The sequence below is a fragment of the Centropristis striata genome, chromosome 23 (genome assembly GCF_030273125.1).
Source record: "Centropristis striata isolate RG_2023a ecotype Rhode Island chromosome 23, C.striata_1.0, whole genome shotgun sequence".
Classification (NCBI taxonomy): Eukaryota; Metazoa; Chordata; class Actinopteri; order Perciformes; family Serranidae; genus Centropristis; species Centropristis striata.
This window is the reverse complement of record NC_081539.1, coordinates 19977585-19990874: the sequence shown is the minus strand read 5'-3', so window position 1 is coordinate 19990874 and position 13290 is coordinate 19977585. Positions and strand designations below refer to the sequence as shown.

Here is a 13290-nt window from a genome sequence, read left to right as displayed (position 1 = left end):
ACTTCAGGGAAGCAGGAAGACCTGCACAAGGAGGCAGGTGTGGAGAGAAGAAAATACAGAGAGAATCTTATGAAATTGGATCAGGGTTTTTTGATCAATTTTAAATTGAGTATGAAATTGTGACACCTCTATTGCTTACACTGATGTTTAAATGAGCACAGAGAGGGTTAATAAAAACATTAAAAACTGTTTTAAGGATCCTGGAGACAGACATAATTAACATTGTTAAAACTTTATACTTGATGCATTTCACAAATTTTTTGACAAGTTCTTATAAACATAAGTTTGAATTGAGGCTTGCAGCTGTAACATATAGTTAAATACAGTGGATTTCCATATGCTCTATATATGGAATTGGTGTTGACAGTACATTTACACAGCACTTATGCTCCGAAATTCAAAATAGGCCTTTTTGCCTACACCTTTTCCAAAGTCAAATTGAAGCACTTTTCCAGCACCTTTGAGGTGCATTTATTAAGCTTTTTTTTAAACCTTCATATGGATGTGAACATTTTTTAAATTACAATATTATATACACTCAACTTTATATATGCCAACTTATTAATACACCTGTGCTAGTACTATCCAATACACATGCAATTACAATTTCAAACAGTTATAAGCAACCTTAAACCTTGAAAACATCACATTCTAGTATTTCCAGCACCTGTACGAACTCTGTTTATCTGAGTGTTCTAGTGCTCTGACAGGAGGTCTAGCAGTGGTGGTCTAATTCAGCCACTGACCAGACAGTGCATCATCTCCCAAGAGCTCCATTGTCCTTGTCTACACTGAAATGCATTGAGGTAATTTTCAGATTTATCCGCTCTGGAGACTCTGTTCTGGGTGTTGAAAAATGCCGGCTGAGCGGTAAAACAAATAGAAAAACTTGCATTTTCAAATGTTTCCGTCTCTCTTCCTTTGTATCTCTTTCACACACGAGCCTTCATTCAAAGAGCCTGTGCATTTCTTCCTCTCCCTCTACCTTCTGTGAGAGTCTCTACCTCCTCCCTCTGGGCCCCTGGCCAGACGCTTCTTTTCATTTTCCTCACTGAGAGTAATGAATCACACATGCACACACACGCAAATGCACACTTTTACATTTACACACTAGCACAAACTCCCCTCTACTTAAGACAGTCAATCCCAGCTTTTACCCCCACCGGGTCACCACTCTAGTCCCTCGCTCGCCTTCTTTTTCAAGTCCTTTTTCTCTCATAACCCTTTCCGTCCTGGCACCTCCCTCCAGACACTCAAAAGCAAAGAGAAACGGCTGCCAAAGTCAACAGGCTACATGCATACAAACACACGCACACCTTGCACGTTTGTGCTCACATGACCCTTAGCAGCTCACAAACACAACTTCACGCTTGTGTAGTTGTGCACACGTGCTGTACACAACTGTGTGCTTGACTTTACAATGAGGAAACAAGGGCTGCATAACTATGAATTTATTAAATTAAAAATTAAATGATAAGTTCATCGACTGAAAATAAATAGGTAATTAATATGATGGTAAATCATTTCAGTCAATTTCAAAGTAAAATTGCAATGGAATTCTCTTGTTTCAGATTTTCAAATGTGAGAATTTGCTGCTTTTTCCTGCTTAATAATTTCAGTTACATTAGTATCTTAACAAAACAACCTTTGAAGAGGTTACATTGTGATCTGAGAACTCACATCAGGTATATTTATTTACATTTTCTGCCATTTTACATAAAATATGGTTTATCGATTTATCAGGGAAGTAACAGGCAATTGAAAATTATATTAAATATATATATTTTTTTAAATAAGAAATGGGGAGATAAAAGCAGACAATCCTCACATCTGAGAAGCGTCAATCTGCAAATGTGTGACACATGCTTGATCATTTAATTATAAATATAAAATCTAATATCAAATAGAGCAGCAATTCCAGTTATTTTCTTTACACATCAATCTGCTAGGTTTTGTTTTTTTTAATATATATTTATTTATATTTTATTTTGTGCGGGCAGTACATTTTACATTTTATTTTATTTATTTTTATCCCATTTTTAATTTATTGCATCTTACTGATCTATTGTTTACTACATCTCTTTGTATTGTGTTATGTATTTATTGTTTGTGCAGCACTTTGGAAACCTTGTGTTTGCTAAAATTGTGCTATATAAATAAAGGGGATTGGATTGGATTAATTAAATGTTGTGTTTTGTTAGTCCAAAACCCAAAGATATTCAGTTTAATATGATACAAAAACACAGAGAAAAAGAGGAAATATCCATATCTGAAGGGCCCAAAACAGCATTTTCTAGCATTTTCACCATTTCTCAGTTACTTAAACTATTTTTGTGTTGATCGATTAATTAATTCACTGTTGCAGCGCAAATATTAAATAATTAGTAATTAGATTGCTTTTCTTTATTAATGCTCACTCAAATGTAAAATTGTACTCTTTTTTAAATTAAATTAAATGTAACTAACTATATATATTGTTTTAAATCTAAGATTTTTAAGAGTGAAAAAAAAAGTAGCCACCGATGTGTAAAAATTTGTTCTCAATGCCACCAAATTTTTTCTTCAGGAATTACACAAAGCTTGCTTGTGCAGACACACAAAACCTGCCTAGTCTCTGAGCGCACACGCACACACACACAGCCCTGTGGCCTCCTGTCATTCAGCCTGATTAGTGAGTTGACCTGCAGGTCAGGGTGGATCTGGCTCTGATGACTGCTGACCGGCAGCAGGAACTAACCCACCTTCCTCCTCCTCGCTCTTAACTCTCTCTCCTCCTCTCCCTCCTTCTCTTGTTAGCCAGATGTCTTGTATCAGGAAGTGGCTACTCTGATTACTAACGCCACGTTGTACTCCTTCATCAGCTCTTCTGCACTGGACACACAACAAACCACTTATTTCTGCTGCTGGAGCTCCTGAGGGCAGCTACTGGCTCGCTCTGCTCCTCCGTCTGTCACACCGCTACCTCCACACAACCCTCTTCCCCTTACACAGCTTAGAGTTTTATGTCTTACATGTGAATTATATGTGCTGTATGTGTTTGTGTGACAGAGAGGACGTGCGAGAGAGGGCGAACAACCACAGCATGTAACTGGAGCCGAGTGGGAGGAGCTTGAAAATATCACGAGCGCTGACCTTTGACCTCTCTGTGGGAGCAAGGGGGCGTGACCTATCCATTATCTCCCTCTCTTTCTCTCTCCAACACATATGCATACATTTGTCACATGCGCACACACACACACACACAGCCACATTAGGTATGTTGCCATACCTGCTGGTGAGGCCTCAGACTGGGCGATGAGTGCTGCCATGGCCGAGTTGGGATTCAGACGATTTCCAAACATGTGGGAGGGAGCGAGGTTGAAGACCGACCCTGGCAGACCGCTCACCTGGAGACAGAGACACAGATATGGACAAAAATTAGCAACAAAAAGCCATGTTGCGCAGGAAAATTGTAGACATAAAATCTTTTTTTAAATTGCATTTTGCCTCAATCTGATAGCTGATATTTTATAGATGGAGAGGAAACAAGGGGATAGTTTGACATGCGTTTTTAAACTTTGACAAATGAACAACAAGTAATACCTCAAGTGTTTATTCGCCTCTATAAAATAGCGGAAATATATGTATGCATTTAGAATTTTCCATGAATTAAACATAATTTTAGGCCGTCAATTTACAATTATTTTAATGAATTTCTATTTTATATCATTAATTATAGTAAAGTGTATTAAGTATCAGAAAAAAAAAGTTCAAAATGCATGTTACAAAATTCCAGAGTCCAACCATTACTGCTCGTAGTGGTTGTTTGAACTAATGCCTGTATTAGACAGTTGTATTATGTTTTTATTTCTCAAATGTCTAACCAGGGACAAAGTCTGCAATTAGCTAGGGTTTGAACTCCTGTATACACTTCATCAGTGGCATTTTATTTAAATAGAACAATGCATGCATATACTGCCCCTGTCAAATACATTAAATAAAATAAATAAAGAAGTGCAAAACACAAATTAACTAAATTGATAATGCTGCATACAGTAAAAAAAATGCTCACAGGCTGAAACCAGCAGATTTTTGGTGTTTTTGCTTTTAAAAAATAAATTTTTAGATAGAAGTTTTTAAAAAAAATTCTGTCCATTGTTTTAGCACTATATGTCAATTCACAAAGGACCGGATTGTTGAACAGCAGCACTGTCATCTACGCACAAGTTTGGGAATATTTGTTAGCATGTAAACTGATATTTAAATCTTATGCTGCATATTCACAGGTGTTTGTCTTTGTTGTGTATTTTACAGTGCCAATAAGTGCATACCTAATTTGTAGTATATTTCTGGGAAGGTCTGACTGACATGTTATTACACATTTAATGAGCCTGAATCCAAAGCTGAAGATCAATCAGATAAATCAATGAATTGAGAATTTATATTCTCTTCTCTCCACTATTGATCCTGCTTTTTCACAAAGAATCTACATATAATTTCATGTCAGTGAGGATTATTTGAATAGAGAAAACATATATGTAAATGTGTATTTGACACATTTAGTATAATTTCATGAACAAACCAGAAAAAAAAGGATATATAATGAATCCACGGCTCATTATTCTGCAACCAACACACATGCACACAGGGCTCAGAGTGCCTCGACACCCCGACAGTACGCTGACATGCTGACAAAGTGTTTCTGATGCATAGAGTTTAATCCAATTAAGGCATTTCCCAAATAAGGACCATGGCGTGAAGGGTGGGGTGGGGTAAGACAGAAGAGAGCGAGGGTGGAGCATCAGGAGGGAAATCAGGTCTATCTAAAGGAACAAAATGGCTGACTGTTTTGGTTAATAAGCTACAACCAAAGCAATCAACAAAAAACTGAGTTATGTCACTGGAAGCTGCTCCTCCAAAACTTGTTTGGAAGTTCCAGGAGCTCTGGAATTTCAGTTTTTTTAAGTAACTGAAGAAAAAGTTATTATTTGGTGTCCAAACGTAATTTTTAATAAATTGATGGCACAGTTTAAGAAATGACAGTAAGTGAAGTTCTGCACTTTGATTAAAGAGAGTTCTGATTGACACTAAAACAAAGAAAAAAAGTTTTTGTAATTGAGCAGAAAATTGTATAAAAATGTGTACAGCTTTGCCTGCCTTTCTAAAATATATGTAATGCTAAAGTCATTCCTCTCTATATACTGAAATTTAGGGTGCACCCTGGGAAAAAAACTCTCCATAATCTCCTTTTACAATTTCATGAAACTGGTATGTCTAAAATAATATAATTTGGAAAACATCCTGGAAATTCCGATCACTGCTAAGTGTTAAATTAAAAGAAAGAATCTGTACCCTGTGTCCATTTTTCCACCCTTGCTGAAATAAGATTTCTTCCAAGAAGACCCCTCCCCCCCTTCCTCCCCCTCCTCGTCCCCCTAGTGCCATAATCCTGCCCCCTTTCCCATCAACATTCATTTTTCATTTTCATTCATTTTTCATTCAAAGTCTCTCTCGCACTCCCTTTCTCTGTCCTGGGCTGATAGCCAATAACAGTAGGCCGAGAGTCTGCTAGCGGACTGAAAATAGCAAATGGTCTCTGTCACTCACTCACACACACACACTGAAGGAAGCCTGTTGTTGGCGTCCTTCTATAGTTGCGTAATTCTGTAGACTCTATTCGGAGTGTGTGTGTGTGTATGTGTGTGTGTGTGTCCCAGATGTCCAGAGGCGTGCATCACACTTTACAAACCAACACACACGTCCCTTACAATCTGGAGCGACAGGAAGGAAAAAAATATTTATTTCTCTATTAAAGTCTCCCTCACTCTGGCTGCTCTCTTTCTGTCCATTCCTCTCTCACACACACTCACACTCACACACACACACACACACACACACACACACACACACACACACACACACACACACACACACACACTAAACTCATCTATACATGCTGCAAACAGGCGTGATATCCTGTGCTTCCCCGGGCCTCTCGTCCTCTATAATATGTGCTGAACAGAGAGGAGCGGGGCAAGATGAAGGCCAGGCCAAACAACCCCCCCACCACCCCACACACACACACACACACAAACACACACTTGCCCCGATCCCTCCCTCCCTCCATCTATCCCTCCATCCCTACTGTGGTGCTTGTCAGATGTCATTACATCACAGGACAACGGAGGGAGAAAAAGAGAAATGGATGGGGACAGAGAGAAGAGGAAGGTCGAGGGTGAGAGAAAGTGTGTGTGTATGTGTGTGTGTTATAGAGAGAGAGAGAAAAAGAAGTGGTAAGTGGACACAGGAGAAAAATGGAGTTGGGAGGACAGAGACAGAGCATGGTCTTTGGGAAGGTTTTGAAAGGATGGACACTGGGGTCAGTGATTGAAGATGAGTTTTTTTTCTTTGTGGGAGTTGGGGCAGTGATTACTGGAGGGGGTTGAGCTGATTGAATTAGAGTCAATGTTCTCACTTTTGAATATAAGCCTATTTAAGCCAACGGGACACTGAAGACAATTACACTTTGAGGAAAAGTTTTTTAAAAAGCACAAAAAAAGGTCTGAAAATCAGTGTAATTCTTTTTGATCTGAATAAACCTGCTAAACTTTTGCTCCAGTATCTTAGGTCTAAAATGGAATATGTAAAAACAGCACACAGTAAAAATTATTTAATGTCCAAAAAAAATTAAAATCAATCCAAGATAGGAGGGGTTTCCTTGAAATATGCAGCCTGGCTTTTGGATCCACTTTCTGACCTAATGTATAGTGAATGACCGCTTACTCAGCTTCGCCCAGAAGCTTTTTTTCTCACAGTTTTCCACATTAAGAGACATGGTGGAAATTATAATAGTGAGTGTGTATTATAATAACACTGCACAGGTGTTTTTCCCCCAAACTTCATTTTATTGAACACTGAATTTCTGCTTTTTTTCTGATGACAAAATCCAATATTTTCCTGTGTGTTATCTTTCTAATTACACCCGCCTACACATTCCTGTACATTTACAGTCATAACGATGCATCACATAATTTTATATTGAAATGCGGGCAGTAATTCAGACCATGCTCACTAAAGTCATTGGCTGAACTGAATTAGGCTGGAGAATTCAGTTCGGTTCAATTAAATGTTCATAGACCAAAAAAAAATAAAACCACTTATGAATAAAGCGGAAAGACCTTCTACAGGTGCAGTGAGTGAAATCAGCTATAGAAGAACACGCTGAGAAAACACAATCTACACAAGGTCAGGACACACATAATTAACATGTGCTGGATTAATAATAGTGCTGAGAGATTTGGTGCGGAAGACGTTTAATTAGTGTGCTTTGGTTTATTTGTGTTCCCACAGTGTATCTGCACTTCAGCTCAAAGATGCGAGACATGTGGGTGAATTGACAGATGTAGAGGGTGCTGAATGAAGAGAGGGTGTGTGTGTGTGAAAATGGAAAGAAAGCGAGAGATGGAGTGTGTTTAATAAGCATGTAGTTTCATGTACATGAGTGTGAGGAGGACACAGGAGTTTTTAGCATGGTTTGTGTGTTTGGACTCACGTGTGTGGCGGCTGTGCTGGTTAGCGGCGCGGTGGCAGTGAATGGAGAGGGAGGGGCCAGTGAAGGTGTGGGTTGCTGTTGCTGTGACAACTCAGAGCCGGCTCCACCAACGGCGACAGCTCCTGTCCCCGACAATGACCCATCCGCAGCGGAAAAAACACCTGTGGAGATATCAGAGACAACAGTCATTAACAGTGTGATCTACATAAATACTAGATTTAAATAATACAATTAAACAATGATTTTTAGAAGACTACTGTGTGACAGTTATTTATTATAGGACGACAAGCAAAAACTGTATTAGAACATAAATATTTTCCAACTAATGATTATTTTCCTTTTCCATTATTCTGACATCTAAATAAATTGATCAATCGTTTGATCTATAAAATATCATAAAAAACAGAAAAATGTCCATTTCAGTTATTAAAGTCAAAGTCTTTAAATATCCTGTTTTGTTAGTCCAAAACTTAAGATATATAGGTGAAGATGACAAAAAAACAGAGAAGAGAAGGAAATCTCTGCATTTCAGAGGTTAAAAATAGCATTATTTACTACTTATTATTATTGACTGACTATCAAAATAATTGCTGATTATTATTATTTTTCTGTTGATGGACTAATCGATTAGTCGACTAATCGTTGCGGCTCTGAAAGAAACATTAAAAATTAAGTTTTAAACAACAGGCAGAGCTGTTGATTTTAACCAATTTAATGCATGATTAATATAACCAACAAATGTAATGCATGATTAACGATGTGGGCTTGCCTGAGCATGTGGCCAAATAATTTGGTTTCTTTATGATCGTAAAAACTCCATCAATTATAATAACGTACAGAAACACACACACACAAACCTGGCAACACAAATCATTCACATTAAGCTTTTACAAATTGGGACAGAGGAGAAAAATCTGTCAGCACGTTCTCTCTATATGTATTCTCTGTACCAATTCAGATAAAACATATTACTTTGTTCAGCTTATTAAAAATCCTGATTATATAACAAACTATTCACGTTATAAATCACCAGCGCTAACATATTGCTCTGTTTTCACACACCCATACGCATGCTCCATTCTCTTATCTCTTTGCTCTCTCCCCCTCCCTCACACACCCCTGTGCTCGCCCACTAACCAGGGATAAGCCCTGCCCCTGCCCCCCTTTGACCCCAACAGAGGAGGGGGGGTGGGGGGTGGGGTGGGGAGGACAGGGCCCCTCAGCCCGACAAAAGCCTGAATGGCTCAGGGCAGCACACATTCACTGGGGGAACAAGAGATCTTTGTGCCAGGAGGGGAGGGGTGGAGGGAGAGAGAGGGAGAGCAAACGAGAGAGAGAGAGAGAGAGAGAGAGAGAGAGAGAGAGAGAGATAGGAACACTGCATGGGCCTACATACTATTTATAACGCTTTGTAATATGCACCAGAAAAATTGATACCCAAAGCAGAGCTGCTTTGACTCAGGGGGCACGAGCTCCTGCAAGATTTTTCAGCAGCTGGATTAGAGGCCAAACCAACAGTTTATCAGAGTTGAGCTCCTGCCATTGATAAAAGACAAAGGGATAATGCAAAAACAGTGCCAGTAACAGGAGAAATATATAAATTCATTTGAATTCACGTTGACCTTGTGACGTAAGAATATAGAGATTATTCAACATGTGCTAAAATTGAACAGCATTTATGAATTACAGTCTATGTATGCTGCATTTAAAACGCTCCAGAAACATCTAAATTAAATTAATTAATTAAATAATAATTTACAATTTATTAAATTAGAAAGTAAAACAGCTAGATTTAGATAAGTTTTAACGCTGTCTAAATTCAAATGTGTAAATTGGTTACAGCTTTTGTAATTTAAAGTTTCGGTGAAGTCAATTAATTGTTATAATTCTGCCATATGTACAGGATGTTCGGAGGATTGAAATGCAGTTTCTCTCTGACCACATATAAATAAACAAAGAGGGCTTTAAAATACTAATATGTTTTAATATTTACAAGTTGAGCTGGGAGTTTAGGGGGGACAGTTTCAAGGCACAATATCAAAAACAACCTTTAACTAAAAATAATAAGTAAAGTGAAAGTAACTACATTATAACTTGAAACTTTGTTGTATCATAACCCCTTTTAAAATATTGTCACTCTAAGGTAAAAACCATATTGCTCCAATTCTGGTGAGTCTCAGGTTTTAACCGAAAAGCAGGACGACATGCTCCACCAATAATTCTGCAAGCCTAACATTATTGCATTAATATTCTTTCTTTAAAAAAATCAAATAAACTGGAAACTGATATAGCAAGGCTGTTTTTCATAGTTGCTAAGAACTGCTATTATGGAAGTGTATTTTCTCATTATTGCTTCTGATTGTGGTGAGAACATTTTCAAATATTACAAAGATTGCTATTTGAAAAAAATCAATTATCATTTGATCACTGCTTTAGATGGGAATTAAAACGTCCCTTAGGAAAATAAAATAAGACAAAAATTCCACACGCACACACACACACAAACACACAAACACACACACACACACACTTGTAAAACTTAGACCCTATCTGTGTGATCAATAACGTTAAGCCCCTGAAGCACAGCTGCCTCCATCGCCCGACCTTCCTGTTCCTTTTCCCTTCCTGCTCAGTTCATCTGTAAGCTTCAAAAATATCCACCTTGATTAGTTCAAGCTGGTATTATCTCCATAGGAAATCTGTGTTGTTTGTTGTCTGGGAGGGTTAAGTCCAAACTTAAAAACCAAGTGGAAGCCATCATACTCTGTTATTAAAGAGCAGAATCAGTGTTTTGACTAACAACTTGCTCCAAATTCTGTTTCGGGGGAAATCTCCCCTCTAAGTAGCAGTGTGATGCTGAAGCAGGGGCCCCGTAGCAGTCATTTAATCATGTTTAAAAATGGAATGTGGAGACAAACACTGAATACCATCATGGCAACAGAGAGATTTATTATTCTGAGAATTTTCTACCACCAAAGATAACCAGAAATGTATTTAAACATCACGGCAATGTGCAGAGGGAGCAGAGCCATGTTGAGGGCAGTCAATGCAGGTCTGTGTGTGTGTGTGTGTGTGTGTGTCTTGTATGCATGTTTCACAATATATGTAGGTTTTGCAACAGACTGATAAAGCAGTATCATTTGCAGTATCAAAAACAGTTTGGGTGGACAACCTAATTCAAGAGTCTCTGCAATTATGGGCAAGTGGATAGATTGAACTGCTGTAAATTCAACAGAAAATATTTACACGGTATATTTATTCTAATGTACATGACAGAGCTGTCACTTTAAAATTGTTTGTCTCCATTTTTCAGATGGGTTGTTTGAGGTTTTCTGCATAATGTGAGCGTGTGTGTGTGTGTGTGTGTGTGTGTGTGTGTTGTTTGTCTTCAGCCTTTTGTTTTTACAGTCTTTCTTAAAAGACCTCGTCTCTGTACATATTTTTAAGCTCGATCCACCACGGTGCTTATGCTTGCTAAATAAACTGATTAAAACTATGTTGTGAAAAAATAAAGAAATGTAAATTACAAATTACAAAAAAGACAAACGGAAACATTTTGAAATTGTGAAGTAAACATTTGTAGTGCCCTAACTGTTTTTATTTATTAAATCTCTTCAGAAATATACAGATTTTATATTTACCAACAAGTCTTATTTGGTATTTATATAAAATCCTGTAGTGAATATTTCCCTGGTTTTCACAACTTCCCCTCACATGTATTCTGCAGTGAGATCAAGCTGCTGATAATTATGATTTCACTGAAAAATCTTTAATTAAAAAAAACACACAGACATAAACACATGAACAAGCAAATAAGTAATGTATAAATAGCAATAGGCCTCTTATGCTTTCTTGCCTCTTTTCTGATTCTTTTCTACACACACACACACACACTCCCGCTGGTCTGAATAAATTTATGTCCACCCAACATCTTTCCTCCCCCACACACACAGAACCCACTGCGATCTACCAGCTCGTCCGTCCCATCAGTGACCCCCCTGCCGTCAAACATTAACCTAACCAAAATCTAACCCCCTACCTCTCCCCACCCAACACATATCTATCAGGCTAACTATCTATCCATCAGCACTGTGGAGTCAGCAGACAGGATGGAGGGGGGGGGATAAATGCTAAGATCCTCCCCATTACTGCCCTGCATTAACCCTCAGCTAAATATTTACAGTAGGAAGAAGAACACACAATTCTCACATACACACACATGCACATAACGCACAGCCATACATAACCACCACTGTCTTCCCTATCTTCTTTCACCAGCTGTGGTCAGTTATGTTGCCACTGCTGTAGGGAAAAGCACAAGCACCAAAAACGCGGAGATGGACGCAGAATCACAAACAAAATTATCCTCAACCACGACGTCTGTAAATAATTATATTGTCAACACGAACAGCACCGGTCCTCATATTTGACTCACTAATACTCAAAGCTATGCAAATATAAAATATCCACTAAACACACCTTTGAAAGCATGAGTGAACATCAATATTTATGGGTTGACCTGGCTTGTGCTGCTTATATTATTAGCGACAATAAATTTAAGGGTTTGCAGAGATACGATCATTTCACTGTGTAAGAATGCCATATAGTAATTAATAACATATAACATGTTACCTCCCAGTAAAATTGAAAGCATTTGTATGAAAATGTAGAAGTAAATTTCTGTTGATTCACAATAGTCCTATTCATTTAGATAATTGTATAACGCAGCTGGGATATTGCTATAATGTCACTTTAAAGTAACTTAAATCTCTGCATCTGAATGTATGCAAACAAAGACTATAACACCACTATTTATTGGTGCAAGCTTTTACCTATGCATGTTTCAAAATATGCAGATTGAGACATTCAACGCAAAGCAACAAATGTTTTGTTTAGAATCAGTACATTGTTATGCTTCTTCCTAGAAATCACATAATTTCTCATATTTGAAGAACTAAATTACTTTCAGGAAAATAAACACAATTATTACAGATAAATGTATGGGAAGCTGAACGATATGGAGAAAATCACATATCACAATCTGTTTGACCAAATAAATTAACATTTAACAACATGTAATGAATCACTTTGAAACAAGTACTATATTAAAAATATTAATATTTTAGAATCAGGAGGATTCATCAAAAAACAGGCTAAGCAACAGACAAAGAGACACAAGGATGTTTTATGCAAAAGCCTTATGTAAATATGTTAAATAACAGGAACAAAGTGATCAGCATCAGCTTAGCTGATTCTATTGATCAGTTATGGATATTAGCCTGATTCAAGCGTCTCTTTTCTTCATTTGCACTTAATAAGCATGTGCTTATACATGTATATACATATATGCACTGGCTTGGGGCAGACACACACGTACACCTTCGACTGCACAACACATCAACAGGTGAGACGAGGATTTCAGGAATGAGCAGAATGCAGGTAAGAGACAGAGGCAGAGAGGCAGCACAGAGAAACAAAAGGGTGGTAATTCTGGAAGAAAGAGGAGATGTGGGATGTGTTGGCTGTACTGAGCCATTTCCATCAGCAGAGGGGAACTCCAAAGCATAAAGACAGTTGCCAAGCAACTGAAAACGATGAAAGAAACATACAGACCACTTCCACGTGTGAGCAAACAGCACATAGAGCCTGCACTCTTACTTACACACACATGCACACAAGGAGCCAATAACAAAGGTTTGTCAAATCCCTCCTATTCGTGATTGGTTATCTTAATAATCCTACACTGCACGGACGCAATG

At 38.0% G+C, this 13290-nt stretch overlaps 1 protein-coding gene across 2 annotated transcripts in view; it reads right to left on the bottom strand.

Annotated features, from left to right (window-relative positions):
* mllt10 (MLLT10 histone lysine methyltransferase DOT1L cofactor) overlaps positions 1–13290 on the bottom strand; it is a 47597-nt gene that overhangs the window by 8338 nt on the left and 25969 nt on the right. For both annotated transcript variants that reach the window (XM_059326819.1, XM_059326820.1), the window contains 2 exons: positions 7532–7692; positions 3269–3386 (listed from right to left, as the gene is read on the bottom strand). In XM_059326819.1, coding sequence (XP_059182802.1) covers positions 3269–3386; positions 7532–7692 — 279 coding nt within the window. The remainder of the gene's footprint in view (positions 1–3268; positions 3387–7531; positions 7693–13290) is intronic.